The 26785-nt window shown below is 43.1% G+C and overlaps 2 protein-coding genes across 3 annotated transcripts in view; both read right to left on the reverse strand.

The window, feature by feature from the left end:
* Positions 1–16819, reverse strand: part of LOC132398161 (desmoglein-2-like) — a 75925-nt gene extending 59106 nt beyond the window's left edge. The window contains exons 1-2 of the mRNA XM_059977224.1: positions 16671–16819; positions 6147–6249 (exon numbers count right to left, since the gene is read on the reverse strand). Of these exons, the coding sequence (XP_059833207.1) occupies positions 6147–6249; positions 16671–16727 (160 nt within the window). The 5' untranslated portion in view covers positions 16728–16819. The remainder of the gene's footprint in view (positions 1–6146; positions 6250–16670) is intronic.
* A 1989-nt stretch (positions 16820–18808) lies between these two features.
* LOC132398169 (cadherin-2-like) overlaps positions 18809–26785 on the reverse strand; it is a 69953-nt gene continuing 61976 nt past the window's right edge. Inside the window, exon 16 of one of the 2 annotated variants that reach the window (XM_059977234.1) lies at positions 18809–22301. In XM_059977234.1, coding sequence (XP_059833217.1) covers positions 21306–22301 — 996 coding nt within the window. In that variant the 3' untranslated portion in view covers positions 18809–21305. Of the gene's footprint in view, positions 22302–22340; positions 23237–26785 lie in introns of those variants that run through there. The other variant, XM_059977244.1, reaches the window with a different exon arrangement.

Genomic DNA, 26785 nt, shown 5'->3' on the forward strand with positions numbered 1-26785 from the left:
AGCATCATCAAAGACCCCACCCACACTGGATAATCCCTCTTTCCCCCTCTTCCATTGGGAAGACAATACAAAGCCTGAAAGCAACACTATTAGGCTCAAGGACAGCTTCTATCCCCCTGTAATCACACTCTTGAATGGACATCTCATATAGCAAGATGGACACTTGGCCTCACAACCTATATTGTCAAGATCTTGCAATTTATTGTTTATTTGCTTTGCCCTTTTTTTGATAGCTTTTTCACTTTATTCTACGTTGTTACTGCTTTACTGTGCTCTAGCTCAGTGCACTGCGTAATGATTTAATCTGCTCTACCCAAGACTGAAAGAGACCACAGAGAAACACACACAAAAACTCAGGTCAGGTCTATGGAAATGAATAGACAGTTGACGTTTTGGGCCAAGAATTTTCTTCAGGACTGAGAAAGAAGGGGAAAGATGCCAGAATAAAAAGGTGGGGAAGGGGAAGGAGACTAGCTGGAAGGTGACAGGCGAGGCCAGGTGGGTGGAAAAGCTCAACAGCTGAGGAGAAGGGATCTGATAGGAAAGGAGAATGGACCATAGGTGAAAAGAAAGAAGAGACCCAGGGGAAGTAATAGGCAGGTGAGAAGAGGTAAAAGGCTGGAGTAGGGAATGGGGGGGGGGGGGAGGAAAAATCAATATACATGCCATCTGGTTGGAGCCTACCCAGATGGAATACAAGGCTTTGCCTCTACATTCTGAGGGTGACCTCATCTTGGTACAAGAGGACTGACATGTCAGAACTAGAAATCCCATACTGCAGGCAGTTGTACATGCACATAAATCGTTCTCCCATCTATTACCCGTCCACACTCCAGGAAAGCAGCCAACATAATCAAAGACACCACCCACCTTCATCATTCTCTCTTCTCCCCTCAGGTAGAAAATGTAAATGTTTGAAAACACATTACCAGGATCAAGGACAGCTTCTACTCCACTGTTAAAGACTTGAACAGATATCTTGTATGCTAAAGATGTGCACCCGATCTCTCAATTTACATTACCCCTGTTGTCTGCACTCACTCTGCAATCATAACACTATATCCCATATCCTGATATTTGTTCCAGCAAAGGTGGGATCTGTTCCGAAGGGACGGTTTACACCTGAACTGGAGTGGTACTAACATTCTTGCAGGGAAGTTTGCTAGTGCTTCCTGGGGGGGGGAAGAAAGGGTTTAGACTAAACTTGCAGGGGGTGGGGATCCAGAATGTGAGAGAGGATAGCAAAAGGAAGAATAAAGGACAGGTGGGGACTATGCGGTTCCGGAATATTAAGTGTGTCGTCGAGAAAGGTGAGGCGGAATCTGATAGGAAAGGAGAATGGACCATAGGTGAAAAGAAAGAAGAGACCCAGGGGAAGTAATAGGCAGGTGAGAAGAGGTAAAAGGCTGGAGTAGGGAATGGAGGGGGGGGGGGGGGGGAGAGGAAAAAGCAATATACATGCCATCTGGTTGGAGCCTACCCAGATGGAATACAAGGCTTTGCCTCTACATTCTGAGGGTGACCTCATCTTGGCACAAGAGGACTGACATGTCAGAACTAGAAATCCCATACTGCAGGCAGTTGTACATGCACATAAATCGTTCTCCCATCTATTACCCGTCCACACTCCAGGAAAGCAGCCAACATAATCAAAGACACCACCCACCTTCATCATTCTCTCTTCTCCCCTCAGGTAGAAAATGTAAATGTTTGAAAACACATTACCAGGATCAAGGACAGCTTCTACTCCACTGTTAAAGACTTGAACAGATATCTTGTATGCTAAAGATGTGCACCCGATCTCTCAATTTACATTACCCCTGTTGTCTGCACTCACTCTGCAATCATAGCACTATATCCCATATCCTGATATTTGTTCCAGCAAAGGTGGGATCTGTTCCGAAGGGACGGTTTACACCTGAACTGGAGTGGTACTAACATTCTTGCAGGGAAGTTTGCTAGTGCTTCCTGGGGGGGGGGGGGGGGCGGGTTTAAACTAAATTTGCAGGGGGTGGGGATCCAGAATGTGAGAGAGGATAGCGAAAGGAAGAATAAAGGACAGGTGGGGACTACGCGGTTCCGGAATATTAAGTGTGTCGTAGAGAAAGGTGAGGCGGAACAAGTGATAAGGAGGACACATGTACAGAGGGATGGTCTGACGGAACATGAAGTTAAATGTGTTGAAAAAATAAGTAAATTTAGGAAGGACAATAAAATTCTAGGGGAGTATAGCCCGATGGGAGTTTGGGGAGCTGGGTTAAGCACAATAGGCAGCGATTCAAACAGAGAGGAGAAATGGGCTAAAAATTCTATATCTGAATGCATGAAGTGTCAGAAATAAGGCGGATGAGCTTGAAGCTCAGGTGCGAATGGGTAACTATGATGTTGTTGGGATAACGGAGTCATGGCTGCAGGGAGATCAGACCTGGGAAATGAATGTACAAGGGTATATGTGCTATTGTAGGAACAGAAATGTGGGCAGAGGGGGTGGGGTGGCCCTGTTGGTGAGGAATGAGATTCAGTCCTTTGCAAGGGGGGGACACATAGAATCAGGAGAAGTAGAGTCTGTGTGGATAGAACTGAGGAACAGTAAGGGCAAAAGGACCCAAATGGGTGTTGTCTACAGGCCACCAAACAATAGCATGGATATTGGGTGCAAGTTGAATAGGGAGTTAACATTGGCATGTGGCAAAGGTAATGTTGCAGTAGTTATGGGGGATTTCAACATGCAGTTGAACTGGGAGAATCAGGTTTGTGCTGGACTCCAGGATAGGGAGTTTGTAGAGTGCCTACAGGATGCATTCTTCGAACAGCTTGTACAAGAGCCGACCAGGGACAAGACTATTCTGGATTTAGTGTTATGTAATGAACAGGATTTGATAAGCGATCTTGCAGTAAAAGAGCCATTAGGAGGTAGTGATCATAATATGATGTTTTTATCTGCAATTTGAGAAGGATAAGGGCAGCTCGGAGTTGTCAGTGTTGCAGTTGAACAGGGGAAACTATGGAGCCATGAGGGAGGAGCTGGCCAAAGTTGACTGGACGGATAGCCTAGCAGAAAAGACAGTGGAACAGCAATGGCAGGTATTCTTGGGAATAATGCACAAGGTGCAAAATCAGTTCATCCCCCGGAGAAGGAAGAATTCAAAGGGGGGAAAGGGGCCACAGTGGTTGACAAAGGAAGTCAGAGATTGCATAGCATTAAAAAAAAGTATGACAGAGCTAAGGTGAGTGGGAAGACAGATGATTGGGAAATTTTTAAGGAACAACAGAACTTAACTAAAAAGGCAATATGGGGAGAAAAAAAGAGGTATGAACGCAAACTAGCCAGGAATATAAAGGAAGATAGCAAAAGCTTTTTTTTTATATATATATATATATATATATATATATAAAGGTATGTGAAGGGAAAGAAGATAGTTAAGAACACTGTTGGGCTCTTGAAGAATGAATTGGGTGAAATTGTTATGGGAAACAGAGAAATGGCAGTAGAATTTAATGAGTATTTTAGATCTGTTTTCACTAAGGAAGACAAGCAATCTCCCAGATGTATGGATGGGTCAAGGACATAGGATAACAGAGGAAATGAAACAGATTGACATTCGGAAGGAAACGGTGATGAGTAGACTGATGGGACTGAAGGCTGACAAATCCCCAGGTCCAGTTGGTCTGCATCCTAGGGTACTAAAGGAGGTGGCCCTGGAAACTGCGGATGCATTGGTAATCATTTTCCAATGTTCCTTAGATTCAGGATCAGTTCCTGAGGATTGGAGAATGGCTAATGTTATCCCACTTTTTAAGAAAGGAGGGAGGGAGAAAACAGAGAACTATTGACCTGTCAGCCTGACATCGGTGTTGGGGAAGATGCTAGAGTCCATTATTAAGGATGAAATAGTGGCATATCTAGATAGCAGTGATAGGATTGGGCCCAGCCAGCATGGATTTACCAAGGGTAAATCATGCTTGACTAATCTGTTGGAGTTTTTCGAGGATGTAACAAGGAAGTTAGACGGGGGAGATCCAGTGGATGTAGTGCACCTCGGTTTTCAGAAGGCATTTGATAAGGTCCCACATAGGAGATTGGTGGGTAAAATCAAAGCTCATGGCATTGGGGGCGGGGGGGGGAAGACATTGACATGGATAGAAAACTGGTTGGCAGATAGAAAGCAAATGGTAGCAGTGAATGGGTGTTTCTTGGAATGGCAGGTGGTGACTAGTGGGGTGCCACAGGGCTCGGTATTGGGACCACAGCTGTTTACGATTTACATCAAAGATTTAGATAAAGGCATTGAGATAACATCAGCAAGTTTGCTGATGATACTAAGCTGGGTGGCAGTGTGACATGTGATGAGGATGTTAGGAGAATTCAGGGTGACTTGGATAGGCTGGGTGAGTGGGCAGATACTTGGCAGATGATGTTTAATGTGAATAAGTGTGAGGTTATCCACTTTGGGAGTAAGAACAGGAAGGCAGATTATTATCTGAACGGTGTAGAGTTAGATAAGGGAGAAATATAAAGAGATCTAGGAGTCCTTGTTCATCAGTCCTTGAAGGTGAAGCAGGCAGTGAAGAAGGCTAATGGAATGATGGCCTTTATTACAAAGGGAATTGAGTACAAGAGCAAGGAAATCCTCTTGCATTTGTACAAAGCCCTGGTGAGACCACATCTGGAGTATTGTGTACAGTTTTGGTCTCCAGGGTTAAGGAAGGACATCCTGGCTGTGGAGGAAGTGCAGCGTAGATTCACGAGGTTAATTCCTGGGATGTCCGGACTGTCTTACGCAGAGAGGTTAGAGAGACTGGGCTTGTACACGCTGGAATTAAGGAGATTGAGAGGGGATCTGATTGCAACATATAAGATTATTAAGAGATTGGACAAGATAGAGGCAAGAAATATGTTCCAGATGCTGGGAGAGTCCAGTACCAGAGGGCATGGTTTGAGAATAAGGGGTAGGTCATTTAGGACAGAGTTAAGGAAAAACTTCTTCTCCCAGAGAGTTGTGGGGTCTGGAATGCACTGCCTCGGAAGGTAGTGGAAGCCAATTCCTGGATGCTTTCAAGAAGGAGCTAGATAGGTATCTTATGGATAGGGGAATCAAGGGATATGGGGACAAGGCAGGAACCGGGTATTGATACTAGATGATCAGCCATGATCTCAAAATGGCGGTGCAGGCTCGAAGGGCCGAATGGTCTACTTCCGCACCTATTGTCTATTGATATTGCTTTTCTCTCAGTACTAAAGCAGCTGGCAAATCCATCCCCACCCATGCTGCTGGTATCCAAGAATCAGATGTTTGTAACCAGAGGAGAACCTGTGATATGAATTCTCCTTTTGCCAGTAACTGAGCATTTCCTGAAGCTCTACTCATGCCTTCACACGCCCCTTTCGACACGGCTCTCTGACATTGTGGGTAATACTTTTATTTACAAGTGGAAACCTTTGCAGAATTCACACAGCAAGGCAACAGACCCTTTGTCCCAACTGCCCATGCAAACATTGATGCCCCATCAAAGCCAACTCCATTGCCAGCATTTGGCCCATAGCCTTCTAATCTTTTCAAATCTATGTGCCTATTCAAATGCAATTTAAATGTAATCACATCTGCCTCAACTACCTCATCTTACATACATTTGAGTAAAAATGTTGCTTCTCAAGTTCCTATTAAACTTCTCCCATTTTAAAATTATGCCTTAAATCTATGTCCTCTAGAACCTATGTTCTCTAGCACTCGATTCCCTAAACTTGGGAGAAAGACAAAGTGCATTCACCCTATCTAGGAACTTGGTGATTTGATGCACCTTTACAAGATTTTCTCAGGGTCCCAGACATCCCAAAGAGCAAATTCCAAGCCTGTACAACTTCTCCCATTACTCAGTCTCGCAAGTCCTGGCACCAGCTTGTTAATTTTTCCAGTTTAATAACAGTGTCCTGTGGCAGGGTGAACACAGTACTCTAAGTGAACTTCTTCATCTTTTCTGAAGATCACAAACACCAGAATAGTAGGATAAATTACGGAAAAGGGCAATTTAAAATCTAACCACAGTATCAGGACCTGTGGCCTGTGGCCAAAATGACAGCATTTTGTCAGAGGCTGGAGAATCACAAATTCCACAGAAAGACAAAGATGACATCATGAGATACTCACCTGTCAGAATCACTTGTCCCTTGTTAACTTGTGGTGTAACTAATGCTTCAACATCACTTCTGAGAAAACCTCTTTGGCAGCACTGTCCGTCTCTATAGCATACCTGTAATAGAAACATGGAAACATAGAAAACCTATAGCACAATACAGGCCCTTTGGCCCACAAAGCTGCGTTGAACACACCCTTACCTGAGAAATTACCCAGGGTTACCCATAGCCTTCTATTTTTCTGAGCTCCATATACCTGTTCAGGAATCTCTAAAAAGACCCTATCGTATCCGCCACCACCACCACCGCCAGCCCATTCCACGCACTCACCATTCTCTGCGTAAAAAACTTGCCCCTGACATCTCCTCTGTACCTACTTCCAAGCACCTTAAAACTATGCCCTCTCGTGCTAGCCATTTCAGCCCTGGGAAAAAGCCTCTGGCTAGCCACACAATCAATGCCTCTCATTATCTTATACACCTCTATCAGGTCACCTTTCATCCTCTGTTGCTCCAAGGAAAAAAGGCCAAGTTCACTCAGCTTTAAAAAGCGGCCCACTTTCAGGAGCAGGCAGCGTCAGTGCGTGGGAGCAGAGTGCTCGGCTTTGGCTCAGCGGGCTTCGGCGCAGGAGGACTTCGGTGAGAGGAAATCAGTGAGCCAGAGAACGTGCTTGCTGAGGTAAAAAGGTAAGGTCGGTAGGTACTTTTTTCATTTATTCTGACTAATCTGGGATCAGGTAATGGGGGAGACAGTCAGAGCAGTGGTGTGCTCCGTATGCAGTATGTGGGAAGTCAGGGTCAACACAGTCGTCCCTGATGACCACACCTGCAAAAGGTGCATCCAGCTGCAGCTCCTAGCAGACCGAGTTAGGGAATTGGAGCAGGAGCTGGATGAACTACGGATCATTCGGGAGGCAGAGGCAGAGATAGATAAGAGTTATCGGGAGGTAGTCACACCGAAAAGACAGGAGGTAGGCAAATGGGTGACAGTCAAGAGAGGCGGGGGAGCAGACAGAGAGAGCAGAGCACCCCTGTGGCCGTTCCCATCAACAATAAGTATACCGTTTTGGATACTGTTGGTGGGGATGACCTACCAGGAACAAGCTGCAGTGGTCCTGTCTCTGGCACTGAGGTTGGACCCTCGATTAGGAGGGAGAAGGAAGAGAGCGGTAGTGATAGGGGATCCTATAGTCAGGGGGGCAGATAGGAGATTTCGTGGGGAAGATCGGGAGTCTCGGATGGTATGTTGCTTCCCTGGTGCCGGGGTCCGAGACATCTCAGATCGGGTGTAGGTTATTCTCGAGAAGGAGGGCAAGAATCCAGATGTTGTGTTCCATGTAGGGACCAATGACGAGAATAATGTGAATGTGAATAAGTGTGAGGTTATCCACTTTGGGAGTAAGAACAGGAAGGCAGATTGTTATGTGAACGATGTAGAGTTAGGTAAGGGAGAAATACAAAGAGATCTAGGAGTCCTTGTTCATCAGTCACTGAAGGTAAAGCAGGCAGTGAAGAAGGCTAATGGAATGATGGCCTTTATTACAAAGGGAATTGAGTACAAGAGCAAGGAAATCCTCTTGCATTTGTACAGAGCCCTGGTGAGACCACACCTGGAGTACTGTGTACAGTTTTGGTCTCCAGGGTTAAGGAAGGACATCCTGGCTGTGGAGGAAGTGCAGCGTAGATTCACGAGGTTAATTCCTGGGATGTCCGGACTGTCTTACGCAGAGAGGTTAGAGAAACTGGGCTTGTACACGCTGGAATTGAGGAGATTGAGAGGGGATCGGATTGAAACATATAAGATTATTAAGGGATTGGACAAGATAGAGGCAGGAAATATGTTCCAGATGCTGGGAGAGTCCAGTACCAGAGGGCATGGTTTGAGAATAAGGGGTAGGTCATTTTGGACAGAGTTTAGGAAAAAACTTCTTCTCCCAGAGAGTTGTGGGGTCTGGAATGCACTGCCTCGGAAGGTAGTGGAGGCCAATTCTCTGGATGCTTTCAAGAAGGAGCTAGATAGGTATCTTATGGATAGGGGAATCAAGGGATATGGGGACAAGGCAGGAACTGAGTATTGATAGTAGATGATCAGCCATGATCTCAAAATGGCGGTGCAGACTCGAAGGGCCAAATGGTCTACCTCTGCACCTATTGTCTATTCTCATAAGGCATGCTCCCCAATCCAGACAACATCCTTTTAAATCTCCTCTGTACCCTTTCTATGGTTTCCACATCCGTACTATTGCGAGGCGACCAGAACTGAGCACCGTACTCCAAGTGGGGTCTGACCAGGGTCCTATATAACTGCAACATTACCTCTCGGCTCCAAAACTCAATCCCATGATTGATGAAGGCCAATACACCATACGCCTTCTTAACCACAGTCAACCTGCACAGCTGCATTGAGTGTCCTATGGACTCGGACCCCAAGATCCCTCTGATCCTCCACACTGTCAAGAGTCTTACCATTAATACTATATTCTGTCATCATTTTGACCTACCAAAATGAACCACCTCACTCTTATCTGGATTGAAGTCCATCTGCCACTTCTCAGCCCATTTTTGCATCCTATCAATGTCCTGCTGTAACCACTGACAGCCCTCCACACTAATGAGAGAAGACTTAAGGGAGACTGCAGATGCTGGAAATCTGGAGCAACACAAAGTTCTGGAGGAACTCAATGGGCCAGGCAGCATCCGAGGAGGGAAATGGACAGTCAACACTTATGGTTAAGGCCCTTTATTAAAAAAAAATTGACTATCCCTCTAAAGATACTGCCTGCCCTGCTGAGTTCCTTCAGCATCTTCTGTGTTGCTCAGAGTTTATGCATGCCAATATTCAAAGCCTTGAATATTATCAGTCACTGAGCATCAATTGTCCTCTAATGTCAAGGATTTGCCACTTCAGCTAGGAGAAAGTCAAGAGAAACTTTTCCCCATGGTAGATATAACAACAACAAAATTGGGTAGGTTTAACGTGAGGAGGGAGTTTTAAAGGGAATCCTTTACATAGAGAGTGGTCGATATTTAGTGCATCCTTCCAGAGGTGGTAGAACCAGAAACCTTTTACATTAATACTCAAATAATCAAGGCATAGACCTATAGGATCTTAATGCAGGAATTGAGACTACTGTAGATGGCCAAAAAGATTGGCATGGATGTGATGGCCAGAAGGGCCTCTTTCTGTGCTGTCCACCTCCATGACTATTTGCCCTCACCCTTAGAATATGTTGTACTGATTCCAATAAAACAAATCTTTCTTTTAATCTGGAAGATCAGAACTGTATACAGTAGATGGGTGTGGCATCTCCACGGTTGATAATGCACTAGTAAAGTTGTCTGGACTTGTGTTCAAAGGCTTGGACTACAGATCTATTATACAAATTCTGCCCCACCAACTGAGGGATATTCACAAGGCTGGTTTGAGACTGACCTCCATTACCATCTGTCTGCATTTGGCACATTCTCTCCACCATCTTCTCATTACCACCATAAGGGAGCCTGAAGACTCACACTCGATTACTCAGGAACAGCTTTTTCCCCTCCACCATCGAATTTCTGAATGACCCATGAACATTGTTTTGCCATTCCTCTTTTGCACTATTTATTTGTGATTAAAATTTACAAGTTTATGTTTATATCTTGCACCATACTGCTGCCACAAAACACCACATCTCACAACATTACAGTGATAATAAACGGGATTCCAATTCACAGTACAGATTTCTTCTTGGTGCTCTGGTTTCCTCCCATGGCTTGCTGATTGGTAGCCAAATTGGCTAATGCAGTTGGATGCACGAGGGAGCGGATAGGCATTAGAAGACCCAGAAAGTCATACAACATAGAAATAGGCCCATCTGCCCAAGATGCATATACAAGATAGTCCTATTTGTCAAGATTTGGCCCAGATCTCCCCAAATCTTTCCTGTCCACATTCTTGTCCAAGTGCCTTTCAAATATTATTAATTTACTTGCCTCAAGCACTTCCTCAGGTAACTCCATACACTCACCAGCTGCTGTGTGAAGATGGCCCTCAGGTCTATTTTAAGCAGCACATCTGCCTGCATATGGTCCATGTCATTCCATTCCTTGTCCATCTGTGTGTCTGAATAAATGCCATTTAAATGTTGCCATCATACCTCCCCTAGAAGGGTATTCCAGGCACCTATCACTTTGTATTTCTATGTACATCTCATCTGAAGTTTCCACTGTCAACTTAAAAGCTCTGCCCTGTCCAATGTTCTTAAAATATTGTTGTACACACCTCAAATACTTCCTTTGATTCCTTGAAGTTGCCCATTCATGTCCCTTTTAAATCATTCCTCCCTCAGTTCAAAACTTTGCCCTCTTAAACTTGATTCCCCAACCCTGGGAAAAAAGACTACGTGCAAGATGTAAGGGGTAGTGGCGTACAGGGAATTACAGAGGCATGAGAGAGGAGCTGGCCAAAATTGATTGGAAAGGAACATTGACATGGATGACAGCAGAGCAGCAATGGCTGGAATTTCTGGGAGTAATTCAGAAGGTGGAGGATATATACCTCCTGTACTGAATAAAGTGGCCACTGAATGTTTCCAAGAGCTAACAGCCAAGCAACAGAGGAAAAATGGTTATGAGGGCAGACTTAAAACATTGTTGAAGCAATACAATTTTCAGATTTTTTTTAAACAATGCTTGATAACAAGGATATACCTTCACATACAAACAAATCACTGAAGATGCTCCACAAGTCACAGATTCACAACACTGAATGGTAAATGGCATTCAATGCAGAAAAGAGTGAGGTCAAGTTCAATAAAAATATTTTTAAAACACTTGGACAAGCACATTGGTAGGAAAGTTCTAAAGGCATATAAGCCACATGAGCAGCTTGGTTACAGGGATGGGTTTGTCTGGTTAAGGAGTTTTATTCCTTGGAGAATGAAGGATGACCCTTTGGAGGAGGATAAGATCATGAGTGTTATAGATAGGGTAATCACCAGAAGATATAGGAGCAGAATTATGCCATTTGGCCCATAGAGTTTGTTCTGCCATTTCGTCAAGGTTAATACATTTTCCCTCTCAGCTCCAATCTCTGTCCTTCTCCCTTGTATGCTTTCATGTCCTGACTAATCAAGAATCTATCCATTCTGCCTTAAAGATACCAAATTACTTGGCTTCCAAAGCTGCCTGTGGCAACAGATTCCATAAATTCACCAGTCTCTGGCTAAAGAAATTCTTCCGCATCTCCATTCTAAATGGGCATCCCACTATTCATTCTGTGTCTTCCTGACTTACTCTCCCCACGTAGGAAACATCCTCTCCACATCCACTTTATCAAGGCCTTTCAACATCTGATAGGTTCCAATGAGATCCTCCCTCATCCTTCAGAATTTCAGAGTACAGGCCCAGAGCTATCAAGAACTCCTCATATGATAAGCCTTTCATCATAATCATTTTTGTGAGCATCCTCTTAACCTCTCCAATGTCAGCACATCTGTACTTATTAGGGCTCCAAAACTGCTTGCAGTACTCCAAGTGAGGTCTCACCAGTGTTCTATAAAGCCTCAACATTACATCCTTGCTTTTATATTCTAGTCCTCTTGAAATGAATACCAACATGCATTTGCCTTCACCACCACCTGATTCAACCTGTAAATTAGCATTCAGGGAATTCTGCATGAGGACTCCCAAGTCCCTTTGCGCATTGGAATTTTTAATTTTCTCTCCATTTAGAAAATAGTCTAGCCTTTTATTTCTTCTACCATACACTTACCTACACTGTATTCCATCTGCCATTTCTTTGCCCATTCCCCTAATTTAAATCCTTCTGTAGCATCTCTACTTCCTCCAAACTATCTGCCCCTCCATTTATCTTTATATTGTCTGCAAACTTGGTCACAAAGCCATCAATTCTATTACCCAAATCAATGACATAGAATGTAAAAAGCAGTCTCAACACATACTCCATGTGGAACACCACTAGTCACCAGCAGACAAACAGGAAAGGGTTCCTTTATTCCTACTCTTTGCCTCCTGCCAACCAGCCAATGCTCTGTCCATGCTAGTATCTTTCCTTTAATACCATTGACTCTGTAGTTGTTAACCAGCCTCGTGTATGACAAATGTCAAATGTCTTCTGAAAATCCAAGTGCACAACATCCACAGATTCTCCTTTGTCTATCCTGTTTGTTATTTTCTCAAAGAATTCCAACAGATTTGACAGGCAAGATTTTCCCTTAAGGAAACCATGCTGACTTTGGCCTATTTTATCAAATGCCTCCAAGTACCCCAGAACCAATCCTTAATAATTGTCTCCAATATCATCCCAACCAGTGAGAACTGGCCTATAATTTCCTTTCTCATGTCTCTCTCCCTTCTTAAGGAATGAAGTGCATTTAAATTTTCCAGTCCTCCAGAACCATGCCAGAATCCAGTGATTTTTGAGAGATCATTACTGATGCCTCCAAAACTTTTCAGCTGCTTCTTTTAGAACCCTGGGGTGTATACTATCTGACCTATTTACCCTCAGACCTTTCAGTTTCCCAAGAACCTTCTGCCATGTAATGACAACTTCATACACCTGCCCTCTGCTATTCTTGAACTTCTGCCACACTGCTGGTGTCTTCCACAGTGAAGACTGATGCGAAATACTCATTTAGTTTGTCTGACACTTCCTTGTCCCCTATTACTATCTCTTCAGCAACGTCTTTCAGTGTCCAGTATCTTCTCTTTTACACTTTATATACCTTTAGAAACTTTTGGTATCCTCTTTAATATTATTGGCTAGCTTACCTTTGTATTCCACCTTTTCCTTCTTTATAATTTTTTTTTAGTTGCCTTCTGTGTTTTTAAAAAGATTCCCAATCCTCTTAACTTCCCACTCAGTTTATGCGCTCTCTTACCAAGATGTTGCCTGGATTAGATAGAATGAGCTAAAATAACAGATTGGATTGAGGCCGAGGGGTGACCCAATAGAAGTTTATAAAATCATGAGAGGCATTAATAGGGTAAAAAAAGCTCCATCTTGCAGTCAGAATCTCTTTTCTTCCTCCCCACACCCAGAGTAGAAAGTATTTAAGGCAAGAAGACATGCAGTTAAGGTGAGAGGGGAAATTGAGGGAAAAGCTTTTTTTTTAAACACACACACACACACACACACACACAGAGCTGGGTGACTGGAACGGGCAATACTAGAAGCAGAACAATAGTGGTGTTTAAGATAATGTTAGACTCTTGAAAATGCAGGGAAAGGGATGAAATGCATCATATACAAGTAGAGAAAAAATTAGTTTAAGTTAGCATTGCATTCAAAACCATAAAATATAGGAGCAGAATTAGACTATTTGGACCACCAAGTCCGTACATTTGCCCATACATTATTAGCAAAAGGCCAAGTTCCTGTGCTGTACTATTCTATGTAAAGTTGATCTGAGGTTTGAAAATGGCAGATCAGAATAGAGGGGCTGAATGATCTCATCTCTGAATGGTGATTTGTATTTAGTCCCTTGAGTCAGCTATCAAAAGTCAAAGCTGTCAGAACATGCTCCATGATGTAATAATCACTCCAATATAGGTGACACAGGTATGTCAGGTACATTTCTGATGGTATTGTACATGTAAGTGCACTGAGGCTGGGAGCAAACTGGCATGATGGTGCTATCTGATAGCTACACAAAGAAAAGCAGCAAGTCAGCAGAGTAGAAGAACAGAGATGACAGTTTATCAGCCAACTCCCATACCTACAGTGAAAGAAAAATGACGCCAAGTCGGTGAACATATACAGGTATTTGGCAGCTAACACAGATGTAAAAACTCTCAAATTCACGCACTCTTCCAACAAGTGGGCTAGTTTCATTTGGGAAATTGGGAAAATGGTGAAGTGATACACTTTGGAAGTTAAGCTTGAAGGCAGAGTAACGGCAGGATTCTTAGCAGTGTGAAGGAAGAGAAACATCTTGGGGCCCACGTTCATAGCTTCCTTCAAATTTGCTAGCAAGTTGACAGGATGGTTAAGAAGGTGTATGGTGTCTTGGAAGGCTTTTATTAGTCAGGGTACTGAGTTCAAGAGCTAGCACTGTGAGGTAATATTGCACTTGTATAAAACTCTGGCTAGACCAAACTTGGAATAATGTATTCAGATCTATTTGCCTCTTTGTAGGTAGATGTGGAAGCTTTAGTGAGGGTGCAGAGAAGACTTACCAGGAAACTGCTCAGATTAGAGAGCATGGCTTATGAGGAACTTTCAGAATGAAGGAGGAGAGGTGACTTGATAGAGGTGTATAAGATAACAAGCCGCATTGGTAGAGTGGACAGCCAGCACTTTTCTCCCCCCTGGGGTGGAAATGGTTAAAACACAAGGGCATAATTTTAAGGTGAATGGGGGGGGGGGGAAGATGTGGGGAAGACTTGGGAGGTAGTGTAGTTTTTTTTTTAAAAGCACAGACTGGTGTGTGCTTGGAACACACTGCCAGGGTTTTGTAGTGGTGGATACTTTGCGAAGATTTAAGAGACTCTTTGGGACATAAATAAAAGAAAATTAGTGGGCTATGCAAGAGGGAAGGCTTAGATTAATCAGGGAATAAGATTAAAAATTGGAGCATCACGGGCCAAAGTGCCTGTTCTATGTTCCATTTGCTTGTCTCTGTTAATGTTGTGAGAGTACCTGTCTCCATCACTGCATCAGACAGGGCATTTATGCCAAGTTACACTTTTTGTCATTTACATAAATATGGCAAAGTACAGGTACAATAACAAATTTGCCAGCAGCAACATCAAAGCACAGACAACACACAGAACACAAATTATACCAGATAGTGAAGATAAAAAAAGGGCAGTACTGAAAGACATACAATCAGAACCCAGTCCACAGCCATGCAAAAGATGGCTCATTGTGTCCTGACTGAGGTAGAGTTAGATTCTGCAGATCATCCAGATTTCAACTACCAGCTGGGTGAAATTTTTCTTCATTTCACCTCTGGGCCTCTAACCCCTTTCTCTAAACCTGTGCTTTCTAGATTTTATATTTCTGCTCAGGGAAAGTTTGCTACCATCTTCCCTGCCCGTATCCTTCATAATTTGTGTACATCAATTTGGCATCAGGATCCCTTTGAATTTCACCTATTTTTAAGTCGATGCCTAACGACCTGGAGTGGCATCACAGAAGCCTGCCTTCTTTCCACAGACTCTGTACCCTTCCATCTCTCTGCTGCAGTAAAGCAGTCAGCATAATCAAAGACCACACACCCTGGACATCCTTTCTTACTCATCTCCAATCAGGCCAAAGAGGCAGGAGCCTGAACATCTGGATCACCAAGCTCAAGGACAGTTGGTTCCCACTGTGAACAGTTTTTCTGTACAGACTCTCGACTTCACAGTTCGTCCAGTTATGACATCGTACCTTATGGTCTTTATGCACTGCACTTTCTCTGTAACTGTAACATTTTTATTCTGCATTCTATTATTGTTTTACCAGATACCCAGTCTTGGCCAAATGCTTTTTGTGAATTCACTCTCCTGAAAGCTGTTCGTACATCAGCCTCAGGGACTGAAAACACAGGGTCGTCAGCAGCCGTGGGAGTTTGTGACCATCCCTCCACGTTTTGTTGGTCGAAGTGAGCATAAAGGAGGGAGGCTGGTTGTACGATGTGACCAACTGAACTACAAACCCATACACCTTTGGAATTGTGAAGAAACAGGAGCACATGAAGGAAACTCACATTGTCATGGGAAGAATAAATAAACCCCTTACAGCCAGTAGTGGAATCGAGTCTCTGGTGCTGTGACAGCTATCTGACGTGATACTGTGCTGCTCTTGGCAGCTTTTTCACTTTATTCTGCATTGTTATTGTTTTACCTTATTTTACCTCAAGGAACTATAATTAATTGATCTGTATACACAGTGTGCGAGACAAGATTTTCTTGGTATATTTGACAATAATAAACCTATAGCTACCACAGCTGAAAAGTGATCTGAACCCAGTGACGGCCTCAGGTCCCATCCCCCACCCCGTACTGACTAATGCCAACGACAAAACCCTCGACTTCTAACAACCTGTGCTTCAAATCCTCTGCGGTCATGTCTCCTCTTCGCCCCATTCTGATATTCTGGAAACCCTCCAATCCTGACAGCTCCGCATTTAAAAACAAGTGTACCACGACCCCAATAATCACAATCCAACCTTTATTGACCTCTCACCCGGGTGAGGCAGCCTTGGAAACCACCGGTTTCACCCTAGAAAACGTTTCGCCTGTTGCAGTAGTCAGATGCAGGCTGCGTGTCCAAAATGTAACTTTCCATTGGAAAGTTATTTGACTGTTAAAACAACCCCAGAAACTTTAGAAAAAAAACTACAAGCAGCAGGAAACCGATTTAATCTAATCGCCATAAAAGTAAAAGATCAATTCACAAACTGGGAGACGTAGAGAAGGAAGTTGCGGGAAAGAGGGAGCTGCCGGAATTCAGTATAGATGCCAAAGATTAAAACACAGGTTTAACCACACGCTCTAATTTCATAACAAAGGACACTTCACAAACTTTTGGATAAGTCTGTACTCACCAGTAAAAGTAGTAAATTGATAAGAACTGCTCGTGTCCAGCAGGGTCGCCTGTGCATTGTCCCAGCCCGGTGTTGGCGCCCACAGCCCGCTGCTTGACCTAACTGTGCGCAAGTACATACAGGACAGGCCGTACCTGGGCGACGGCTCCGCCCCGTGAGTCAGACCGGCAGAGACGCAAGGTGGTGGCGCAAGAGGATTGGGGAGAGGCAGGGAGACAGAGGCGGAGATGAATGGGTAGAGGAGGGCAGGAGTGACGTGAGAGGAAGGAGGCTCGAGGAATCGGGTAGTTGGAAAAGGAGAAGCAGAGGGTGGGGGTGCAGGAGGGGTTAAGGTAGGGGAGAGGTTGGGACACCGGGGGATGAATGAGGGGAGTTGGGGTGGGAGAATAAGGGGAAAGGAAGAGTGACTGTGAAAAGAAGTCAAGGAAGGTGCAGGGTGAGGGAGGCTAACCCTCACCTGGTACTGGACGAACTCTGTACCGCGGGAGAGGGGGTAGTTGGAGTTGTAGGGGGTGGGAAGGGTTGAGGGGTAGTATGGGAGAGTAGAGATGGAGAAGGTGGGGAAAGGGACGAGTGAGGGGAGGAAGTAATTGTGGTTAATTGTTATTTAACTATGCATGTATATAACATAACCATATAGTGTATATAGAAAGGAGACAAATTTTTTTTGAACCAGGGTGTGAAGCATAGTAGTACATAAAACACAGAATAACTTATGAAGGCAAGGATGAAATCTACAGATGAATCACACATAAATAAGTACATTCATTTTGCCTGGCTGGTGGCATAGTGGCATCAGCGCTGGACTTTGGATCTGGAGGTCCGAGTTCGAATCCGGCCGGATCCTTTGCACGCTCTCCATCCGTGCTGGGTTAAGAGCTGCTGATCTCTTAAAAAAAACTCACCTGGCAAAAGGCAAAGGCAAATCTCTGCTGTAACTTGCCACATACGAGATTTCCCAATGTGTCAGAGCGGCATGGAGGGAAATTGTCCGCCAACTGAAAATTCCAGATGTGACCTAACGACGACATTCATTTTAAATATGGAAGGTACGGAACAGATTAATCAGTGACACTTCGAATACAATGCGGTAGGAAGTTCAGAAGCCCCATGCCCTGGGGGAAGAAACTGTTTCCCATCCTGACCATTTTTGTTTTTATGCATGTAATCTTTTGCCTGATGGTAGAAAGTCCAAGAGTATTAAATAACGATCCCACTCATCAGAAGAGCCCCAATGTAGGCAGCTCCTGAGAAATGTCTGATGGATGGTAGGGAGAGCAGTGATCCTCTCAGCTATTCTCACAATCCTTTGTAGAGACCTCTGGTCCAATGCTCAACTACTCCCATACCAGATGGGGATGCAACTTGTCAGGACGTTTTCAATGGTGCAATGCAGTTAAGATGGGGGAGACCTACTTGCCTCAATCTTCTTGGGAAGCGGAGGCACTGCTGTGCCTTCTCGTTCAGGGAGTTGGATATAAGCACCAAGGCAGGTAATCGGTGATGTGAACTCCCAGGAACTTGGTGCACTTAACTCTCCCTATGGAGGAGCCATATATTTGCAGAGGATACAGAAAGAAGAGACAGGGTGGAGGAGAGACAATGGAAGAGGGTGGGGTTGAGGAAAGTTAAGATGGCCAGTGAAGGGGGATGTGGGAGGAGGAAGATGTGGGGGAAAGATGGTATTGAGGAGGGTGGAGGAACTGGCAAAAAGGGAGGCAAAGGGGAGAGTTGTGGCAAGTGAGGAGGAGAGTTAAGTGAGTGAGATGAGAGATACATTAGTAATGAAGAGGAGAATTTGACAGCAGAATAGGGAGAGAAGGGCTTTTGTTGGTGGGAGGGAGGGGACGGGTTGAGGGCTGGATGGAGTGAGGGTGTGTGTCTGGAACAGGGATTTGTTGTGGGGTGGAATTGGAAGGAAGTGAACTGAGGATTGGGGAAGGAGGGGAGGAGATGGCAGTGATGGCATCACTGATTTCAGAGTGATTTCGGATTTCAAAGATGAAGTGGAGATGGCAGGAGGGAGAAGAATGTGGAATGTGGACAGGGTGGGGAAGGGAGAGGATGGGGAAGGTTTGTAGAATGGTGAGCAAAGTACTAGTTATGATTTCAGAGAGACTGAGGTGATGGGAGGGGGGCAGGATGAAAGGGCGCAAGAGGGAAAAAGAGGGAAGAGCGAGTAATGGAGAGAGGAAGGCAAGGATGATTGAAGTGAAGAGATTTAGTGTTGGAAGTAGTTTAGTGCAGAATGGAGGCCAGGTGAGCATTTGAAACTGAAATTACAACCTTTTCAGTCAATGCTAGATATTCAATACTGAAATACAACAAAATAATTCTCAATTCAGCAACTGTTTTGATAACTTTATTTTTATCTGTAGATTATACATACATTCTTCAAAATACTTTGAAGGATTACATAAGACCACAAGATATCAGAGTAGATTTAGGCCATTTGGCCCAGAGTCATGACAGATCCAATTTTCCTCAGACAATATCTCCTGCCTTACCCCAATATCCCTTCATGCCGTGACCAATCAAAATTCTATCAACCTCTGCCTTAAAAGTACATGAAGACTTAGCCTCCAAAGCTGCCTGGGGCAAAGAATTCCACAGATTCACTACTCTCTGGCTAAATAAATTCCTTCTTATCTCCGTTCTAAAAGGATGCCTCTCTATCCTGAGGCTGTGTCCTCTGGTCTTAGACCCTCTTACCACAGGGAACATCCCCTCCACATCCACTCTATTAAGGCCTTTCACCATTCAATCGATTTCAATGAGGTCACCCCTCATATTTCTAAATTCCAGTGGATACAAGCCCAGAAGCATCAAATGCTCTTCATATGACAAGCCATTCAATCTTGGAATCATTTTTATGAATTAGGCAGTTATATCATAAAATGCAACTGTTTGGGTCTAAACTAAATGAATGGTCTGTTAGAACAGGTCTGTACTAATGAAACCTCTCTTATTAAACAATATGGCACATTGGAGCCATCATAACAAGGAACCTGAATGGCAAACAACCAAAAGTTCATGGAGTCTTGGAAATGTATTGGTAGAAAAAAAATGTCCTGGTTTTCTCTCTCAATCATTTCCCTTTATTTACACCTGGTGCAGACAAGTCAGTGCTACCACTGTTCATCACCATTCTCTTGAGTGTCATCCTATCAGAACCCCTTGTTCTCTCCATTCTCCCCACCTCAGAAATTCTATTTCTAATTTTTCCCAGCTCTGATGGTGAATCTTTAATCTCACACTGTACTTCCACCACATTTCTGTCTCTATAGCCTTTGGCATTTTATATAGATTAAAAACTGCTACTGTGAGTATGATTTGTATCTAATAACTGCAGAATAGCCTTATAGTCCTTCCCCACATGCAATCGTATGTTGAAAATCAGTTTCATACAAAGCAGATAAAACAGATGCGTATTTGCACATTCTTCTATTGTTAATACATTTTGTTGCTGTAAATATTTACACTGTTTAATAGTATTTGATTTGAGGATTTATTAAATCTCCATCACTATCAATTTAAGTGATTCAGTAGTAGCTTACATTCAATATGGGAATACACTGCTGATTTAAATTACGTTGCTGTACTTACACCACTTTCAAAGGTTCAGTTTAAAAAATTTTCAGTGCTTTTCCCACATGTGACATTTCTGTCTCCATGAACCTTTAAAGCAGTGAATTCCAGAACTCGGTCACACTCTTAACTAATTTTTTTTTAAAACAAGGACTTCTCTTTTGAAATTGTTTATCACAAAATTAAATGGTGATACACTACACACTTTGGCCCATCATTTGGGTCTTAGCTCTTGAGTGAAAGTCCAAATTAACCAGACTCCTGTGTTTCTTCCTTTGAACTTGGGAAACCGGCATTAACCATTTCCTTGAATCCCTGAATTTTCAATCTATGAAAAATGGATACAGTTCTCCCTCAGAAACTGACAATTTTAGACGTAACTAGGGCTGACTTAATTAAAAAGTAACTCTGGAATGCTTCATTTAATTTGGAAGAAATACAATTTTGTTGAAACCCGCTAATTTTTTTTTACAAATATACACAAGACAGTTTTCTTTTCATGGCACAAACTAGTTAAAAGTTCACTCAGGTATTTATACTCTTGCTTTTGTGAATATCAACACAATCACATAAGAGAACTAAAATTTCTCTTTTAGAATTGAAGTGGTTCATATTATGCAGAAGCAAACCTAGAAAGCAAGCAGTTAAATAATGTTTTAAAGCTTCCAGTGAAATGCAATTGTAGTCATAGGATTGTAGAGTTGCACAGCCCATCCATATTCATGATCTTTTTAATCTTCAAGGAAAATTTCTCACTTTTAAACTGTTCCAACAATTCAGACATTATTGGGTTTTTTTTTGCACATCCAACACCTTGTCCAGCTTCTGAAGAAGATGATCCACAGGCTAATAGTTTGTGTAGATACAAAATGTGTTAATCCAAATATATTGTTTGAGCTTCCATTTTGAAGCTTTTTAATTTCACCTTTGGGAAAATAGTACAGCTGTTGTTAGAATTGTGTGTCAACAGCCACATCTGGATATTTTCAAATCCCAGAACTTTCTCTGTGTTTTGAAACTCGTCACCTGGATATGGAGAATTGCCTATTATTGCATTACCTGCGCAACTTTTGTTACCTTCGTCACTGACTTGTGGACGTTATTGTCAGAGGAGGTAACGGATCTGCGGGACACCCTGGTTTTCTGGACCACTGCTTCATCGGGAAGAGTACCGCTCTGCATTTCTCCCATGCCAGACTTCACCGACTTTTTAAGTGTGACGTTTTTGTGGATGGTGGGGATGTGGTCCAACGATGAATCAGATAATGTGCTCTGGGAGTCTCCTTTATGAATAGACTTGGTCACCATTACATTCTTCTCGACTGCGTGTGGCTGGGTGATCATTCCTTGCATGCCTCCTGCGCCACCTTCAATGACGTTGGTCACTACAGCATTATGGTGAGTGACAGATGGGTTGAAAATCATTGCTGGGTTCCCTCTGTTGCTGAACTGCTCAGTTACTATAACATTTTGGTGGGCAATGGAAGGGTCAATGATCATATCTGGAATCACTTCAGCTCCACCATTCACCATCTTGGTCATGACAATGTTTTGGTGGGCAATGTTAGGATTCTCTATGAAGCTAATCCTCCTTGGGACAGTATTAACTTGATTAGTCACTACAATATTTTGGTGGTCAAAAGCTTGATTGGCAGCGAGAGGCACCATGTCTACCACAGGATTTATTGTGGTTGTCACAACATAATTCTTCCTCATTAGAGTAGAGTCAGGAATTACATTCATTGCTTGCAATCCCATTGAACTGGAGGAGACAGACCGTTCCTTCACAATTCCTTGATGAACTGGAGCATCAACAGACACAGTTGTTTCTTGGCTCTCCAATTTACCCGTGCAGATATCAGCCAGTGTCTTGAATTTCAGGTCCAGGTTGTCCAAGTAAGAATCTCCAGTTTCAAATCCACCCTCGATGAAGTTGCAGCTGTCGATTGATCCAGCTAGAGAACCATCTCCTTCATAATTGTAGATCAATAAAGTGTCATGGCCAGGGGAGGTCTGGTCTTCTAAATTTTGCGTGTCCACTTTCTGTAAAAAAAAAAATAATCATCTTTGTAACGTGCTACAACAGAAAATAAACTTGTATGTCAATCAGAAGGCAAGAATTGAGAGCAGGAGCTGTCAGGATAATCTTAAATCTATGCCACTACACAATGGGATTTCAGATGATCTGGTAAATTGGTTTACTGTCACATGTATTGAGGCACAGTGAAAAACCACCCACAAAGCAATTTGCGAAAAGAATGCATTAAAGTAATACTGTTACGTATTCAGGCAACAATAAATATATGAGTTCGGCAAGGGTTTTTATAACAAACAACACTTTTATTAAACACCGAAAACAAACCCCCCAAAAGTAAACAAACACTAACATAACCGGAAATCAGCTGCTGTGCGGCAGCTTAAACAGTTCTTAAAGCAATGTTGCAAAAACAGTTCTTTTAAAGTAGTATTGCCAAAAGTTCAGAAATGCTCACGGTCCATTTAAAAGGAGAGACTTTATAAGACGATTTAAATTCTCTTTCACGTCGTTCTGCTTCGATCCCCGACGTCGAACTTTTCCCACGAAGAATTTACGAAACAAAACGGCTTAAGGGCACTGACCTTTCCTTTTTCACACTGTCCTCAATCTTCTGCTATCCCTCAGAGATTAACACGAGAACAGTCAACGAATTCCTTCCCGAATAAGGAATAAATAAGGTCGACCCCGTTTCACAGTCGAAAATCGATTCTCCTCGATCTTTAACTCCGGAACTCCGATCTTCACTCTCCACTGATTCTCAAACTAGCAGTATTGTAAAGAAACTGCTGGCAATGACCTTTTAAACTTTAGGCATTAGATAAAACTTCATCTTTCAACTAAACGGCGTCATCACATTAAATCACGCAGTGGCATGAAGTCAACTTGGCAAATCCAGCCACGAACTGCCCCTCCTCACAGGGTGGGGTCTTCCTTTTATAACCTGTAAAAAAAACCTGTCACATGATCTCTACTGGCGGGAAAATGACATCACTCCACCATCACAAGACCATTACCTCAAATCCAGTATAGCTTCAACCCCAGTCACGTGACAAGGGTACCACTGTCATGTGTCACGAGTACGTAACAATACAAGAACAAACAATAATAGAATGCCGAATAATGTGTTACAATTATCGAGGAAGTGCAAGGCCATAATGAGGTAGATTGTGAGGTCTCAACTTTATTACCCTTGAATTTGCTCGAGGTCAAAATCAGTCTGTCATAAAACAACACAGCACAGAACAAGCCCTTCAGCCTGCAATGTCTGTACCATGCATGATGCCAAATAAAATTAAATCTCTCTTGGTGCACATGGTCCATAGACCTCCATTCCCAGTGTCTAAAAGCCTCTTAAACAGCACTGTTGTGTCTATTTCCACCAACTCCTTCACTGGCAGCCCATTTATGCACCCCACTACAGTTAAAATAAACTTGGCTCACACATTTCCTTTAATCTTTCCCTTTTTGCCTTAGATGCATGGTTTTAGTATTTGATATTTCTACCCCAGGGGATAGGTTCTGACTGTCTTACAACTTTCATAATTTTATAAGCTTTTATCAGATCTCTCCTCAGACTGTGATGCTCTAGAGGAATCTCTTCATAGCTTATACCCTCTAAATCCTGATAAACATCTTCCGTACCCTCTCCAAAGTCTCCACATACTTCCTGTAATGCTGTGAAGATCTTTAATGACTGTTTCACAGATCTCTGGGGAAGAGACAGCCAACGTTTTGGGTCAAGACCATTCAGTGATCTGAAATATAGACAGACCCTTTCTCTCCATAGATGCTGCCTGACCTACCGAGCTCTTCCAGATTTTTGTATGTTGCTCTAGTTCCCTTACCAGGCTGAAATATACCCCATCAGGATTCATTATGTGGTGTAGAAGTTTGAGGGAATCCTGTGAATTTTCTCAGATGCTTGAGAAAGTACAAGTTGATGTGCTTTCTTGATCACTACATTGGTGTGAAGGGACCAGGAGAGGCTACCGGTAACATGGGTGCCGAGCAACCTGAAACTGTTGACCATCTCTACAACAGCTCTCAGGCACACCATCACCTCAGTTTCTAGGTCAACAACTGGCACTTTCAGCTTCATGTTAATGGATACTTTGTCGTGCTAAACTGCCCCCACTCTGAATACTCTGCAAAACCTAAACAATATGCAATAGATTAAGGAGATATTGGAAATCTGGAGCAACATACTCCTCTGGAGCACTGGGGGAATTCAATGGGTCAGACAGGGGGCTGAAACACAGGACAGTACTTGCTGTAATTAAGAAAAATTAGATGGAATCTCAGAAATATAAAATTATGACAAGGTATATATACACAAGATAGAGGCAGGAACACCATTTCTGCTTTTACACAAGACTTGAACTAGGTGATACAGCCTAAGATTTGGGGAATAGATTTAGGATGGTGAAATATTATGGCGGTAACATTTCCCAGAGAATAGTCTGTGAAATTCTTTGGCCGAGAAGCAGTGGTGGCTACCTCATTGAATACATTTAAGACACAGTAAGATGGATTTTTGCATAGCAGGATTATGGGGGGAAAGCAGATGAATGGAGCAGTCCATGAGCAGATCAGCATGATTTCATCAAATGGTGGAGCAGGCTTCATAAGCTAGATTGCCTACCTCTGCTCCTAGTTCTTGTTTATAGAAAGTACCGTTAACGATGCTTAGTCACAATTTAATGAATTAACTGGATTTATATTGGTTAATAGGCAGGAGATCAAATGCAAGGAGAATCAGGTTGAGGGACTACATTTGGTGGATATCATATTTATTAGTGTTGTGACTACAGCTGTGGTTAATCTGTTTACAAGGACTTGGTTGAAGTGAACGAGTGAAATGAACCTACATTTGCCAATGATGAACAGTAGATGGCAGTGTAGGCAGGGAAAAGACTATTGTCTGATTCCTGGGAGATGTATGCAGAGAGAGAGATACAAGGAGATGACAAAAGGAAAACAGTCATAAAGTCTAAGGCTAGATTCAGAGTCCCAGTCAGATATAGTACAAGCTAAAACATAACAGAATATAGATTATTTGTCTTTTACACTATTTTTGTAACTTAATGCAATTTTTATTTTTGTACTGCCTCCGCAAAACAAATTTCATGACATTTACCAATCATTATTGAGCAACAGGTCCTTCCAGCCCTTCAAGCCGTGTCTCCCAGCAACCCCACGATTTGATCCTAGCCTGGCCACAGGACAGTTTACAATACTGGTATGTCTTTGGACAGTGAGAGGAAACCAGAGCATCTGGAGAAAACCCACAGAGTTACAGTGAGAACATACACATTTCTTGCAGGCAGTGGCGGGAATTAAACTCTTGTCTCCTGCACTGTGAAGTGTTGTGCAAATCACTATGCTGCTGGCCTGAAACATTCATTATTTCCATAGATGCTACCTAACCTGTCCTCCAACATTTTTGGATGCATTGCACAGAGAAATAAATCATACTGCTGCAGAGAATGTTCAGTCAAGTAGACTATAAGGTGCAAGGTCATGATGAGGTAGATTGTGACACCGATGAGAGGGGTTTGGAGGGATATGGTGCAGGTAGAGGAGACTCAGCAGAAGAACAGGTTGGAATGGACCAGGTGGGTTGAAGGGCTTGGTTCTGTGCTGTAGTGCTCTACGAGTATTCCCACCTACCCCTGAGAACTTTTAACCATTTACTTATTGAGACTGCTTCCATTGCTCTCCGAGGAAGAGAGTTTCAGAGATACACAATATACTGAGAGGAAACAATCAATTTGTTAATTCACTGGATTTACATTTAAATATTAGTATAAATCAGCAAAACTATTAGCAATAGACTTATGTTTTTCTATAAACTGGTCAGCGATTGGACTAGAATAATAAGTTGGCTGCAGATTCTCAGTCAATGCCTGATTTGTGCACAGCCTGTACATACAGTTCATGCAAGTGTTTGGGAGAATGGTGGAATGGATTTGATGGCTGTCATTGGGCTGTGTGGGAACTGGGTTTGCAGCTGGATTTCTGAGTTGTGGACTGTCCAAGTTACAAACAGTTCACAGGAACAGAGCCTTGTCAGAACCCAGAGTGTACCTGTACACCACTCTTGAGCTTACCCCAAAACCAGAGTTGGTCCTGTGCATTATTCATCAAATCTCTATCCCTTTATTCCCAGATGACCATCATATTCAAAAATTACCTGATATTTGCCAAGGACCTGCATGATGCCTAGATTAGAGAGCATGTGTTAGGAGGAAGGGTTGAGTGAGCCACGTTTCTCTTTGGACCAAAGGTGGTAGAGAGGAGAATTGATAAATGTCTAAAGATGGTAAGATGCAAAGGTAGAGTGGACAGCCAGCACATTTCTCTCAGGTCACAAATGGTTAATATAAGAGGGCATAATTTTAAAGTAATTGGAGGGGAGTACATGGGGGCGGGGGGGGGCGGGAATGTATATACAAACATGCGTGTGCGCACGCGCATACACACCCCTGCC

This window comes from Hypanus sabinus, chromosome 1, assembly GCF_030144855.1.
Source record: "Hypanus sabinus isolate sHypSab1 chromosome 1, sHypSab1.hap1, whole genome shotgun sequence".
Taxonomy (NCBI): Eukaryota; Metazoa; Chordata; class Chondrichthyes; order Myliobatiformes; family Dasyatidae; genus Hypanus; species Hypanus sabinus.